At 42.2% G+C, this 1,212-nt stretch overlaps 1 protein-coding gene across 1 annotated transcript; it reads left to right on the forward strand.

Moving 5' to 3' along the window:
- Positions 1 to 400: 400 nt before the first annotated feature.
- On the forward strand, positions 401 to 986 carry LOC131259345 (spore coat protein SP96-like). The gene is made up of 2 exons (XM_058260813.1): positions 401 to 497; positions 570 to 986. Exons 1-2 carry the CDS (start codon positions 444 to 446, stop codon positions 984 to 986), a joined length of 471 nt encoding a protein of 156 aa, XP_058116796.1. The 5' UTR covers positions 401 to 443.
- The last annotated feature ends 226 nt before the right edge of the window (positions 987 to 1,212 follow it).

Consider the following 1,212-nt stretch of genomic DNA (forward strand, 5'->3'; position numbering starts at 1 on the left):
TTAAAGAAAATAATGAAGCACAAGTTTTCGTACGCAGAATACAACCAACATTTACTTTTTATGGGAGAAAAATATGTTAATTTCAGCTCAAACACGCGCGCCAAAACATGTCAAACACGTGCGATGCATAGTCAAAACTGTTCAAATATACCTATTCCACGTGATATTTTGTTAAAACAGAGTACCCGCACGTCACCAGAAGCTGCCTGTCAAGTGTCAGTGAAAGTTTGTTGAACCATTTGCATGCGCACAAACATATCGGTTCATGTGTTTTTATTTCGTCGAGGTAGTAAATCGTTTGTTCAGGTGTTCGAATGATCACTTCCGTATATTCATTTTCTCAGCTAAAGGTATAAAAAGAAGGTTGCAATCTTGCAAAAACGGTCAGAAGTGTATCGACTGTTCATAGTTTCACACTAAACCAGAAAGACATATCGACAAACATGTTTCCGCAAAAGTTGATTTCGATCGTGGTGATTGTTGTTGCTTTCAGCATGGTAAATATTAGTGCGAGGATCAATTTTAAATACCTGCTCTTGAATGGTCTAATTGATGCAATATTGTTATAGATTTCAGCCATAGAAGGACTCACTATAGAAGAGTTGCGTGCGCAAATAATACAGCAGCGACTTCAGGAACGCCTGGGAACGACAACAGCTAGCTCGGCAACAACAGCAGCATCAGCGACAACAGCAGAATCAGCGACAACCAGTGCAGCAGCCACAACAGCTGAATCCGCTACAACTACTGCGGCGACCACAACTACTGCGGCGACCACAACTACTGAGGCGACCACAACTACTGAATCTACAACAACTGCCGATGCCACAACGACAGCTGGTTCTTCAACCACTGCCGACTCTGCAACGACTACTGAGTCTGCTTCCACTACGGCGAGCGAAGCGGAACTGATACAACAATATCGGGATCAGGTCCGCCAGGAGGCTATCCAACGTGCCTTGCAGAGGGCGGCTGCACGAGGTTGAAGGATGTCAGAATAAGTTCCATTGGTTTTTGAAATTCGACCCAAAATTTTAGTCTGCAATAAAGTTGGCAGAGATTAATAACACGCTTTGCTTTTTTTTTGTTACAAGTAGCTAAATTCTCAGGAAAAGTACGTAGTTTAAAAAATCGAAAAAAAATTGATTCGTTTGATGATTCCAACGAGCAACACATAGACGTCCACTCTGCAGGACCGATATAAAGAAACAT

The sequence above is a fragment of the Anopheles coustani genome, chromosome 3 (assembly GCF_943734705.1).
Source record: "Anopheles coustani chromosome 3, idAnoCousDA_361_x.2, whole genome shotgun sequence".
NCBI classification, from domain to species: Eukaryota; Metazoa; Arthropoda; class Insecta; order Diptera; family Culicidae; genus Anopheles; species Anopheles coustani.

What these genes read in the sequence shown, in the direction of transcription:
- LOC131259345 (XM_058260813.1), top strand. Translation starts at nt 444, where the DNA reads ATGTTTCCGCAAAAGTTGATTTCGATCGTGGTGATTGTTGTTGCTTTC. An exon ending in TTGTTGTTGCTTTCAGCATG is followed by an intron (nt 498 to 569) that starts GTAAATATTAGT and finishes ATATTGTTATAG; the next exon opens with ATTTCAGCCATAGAAGGACT.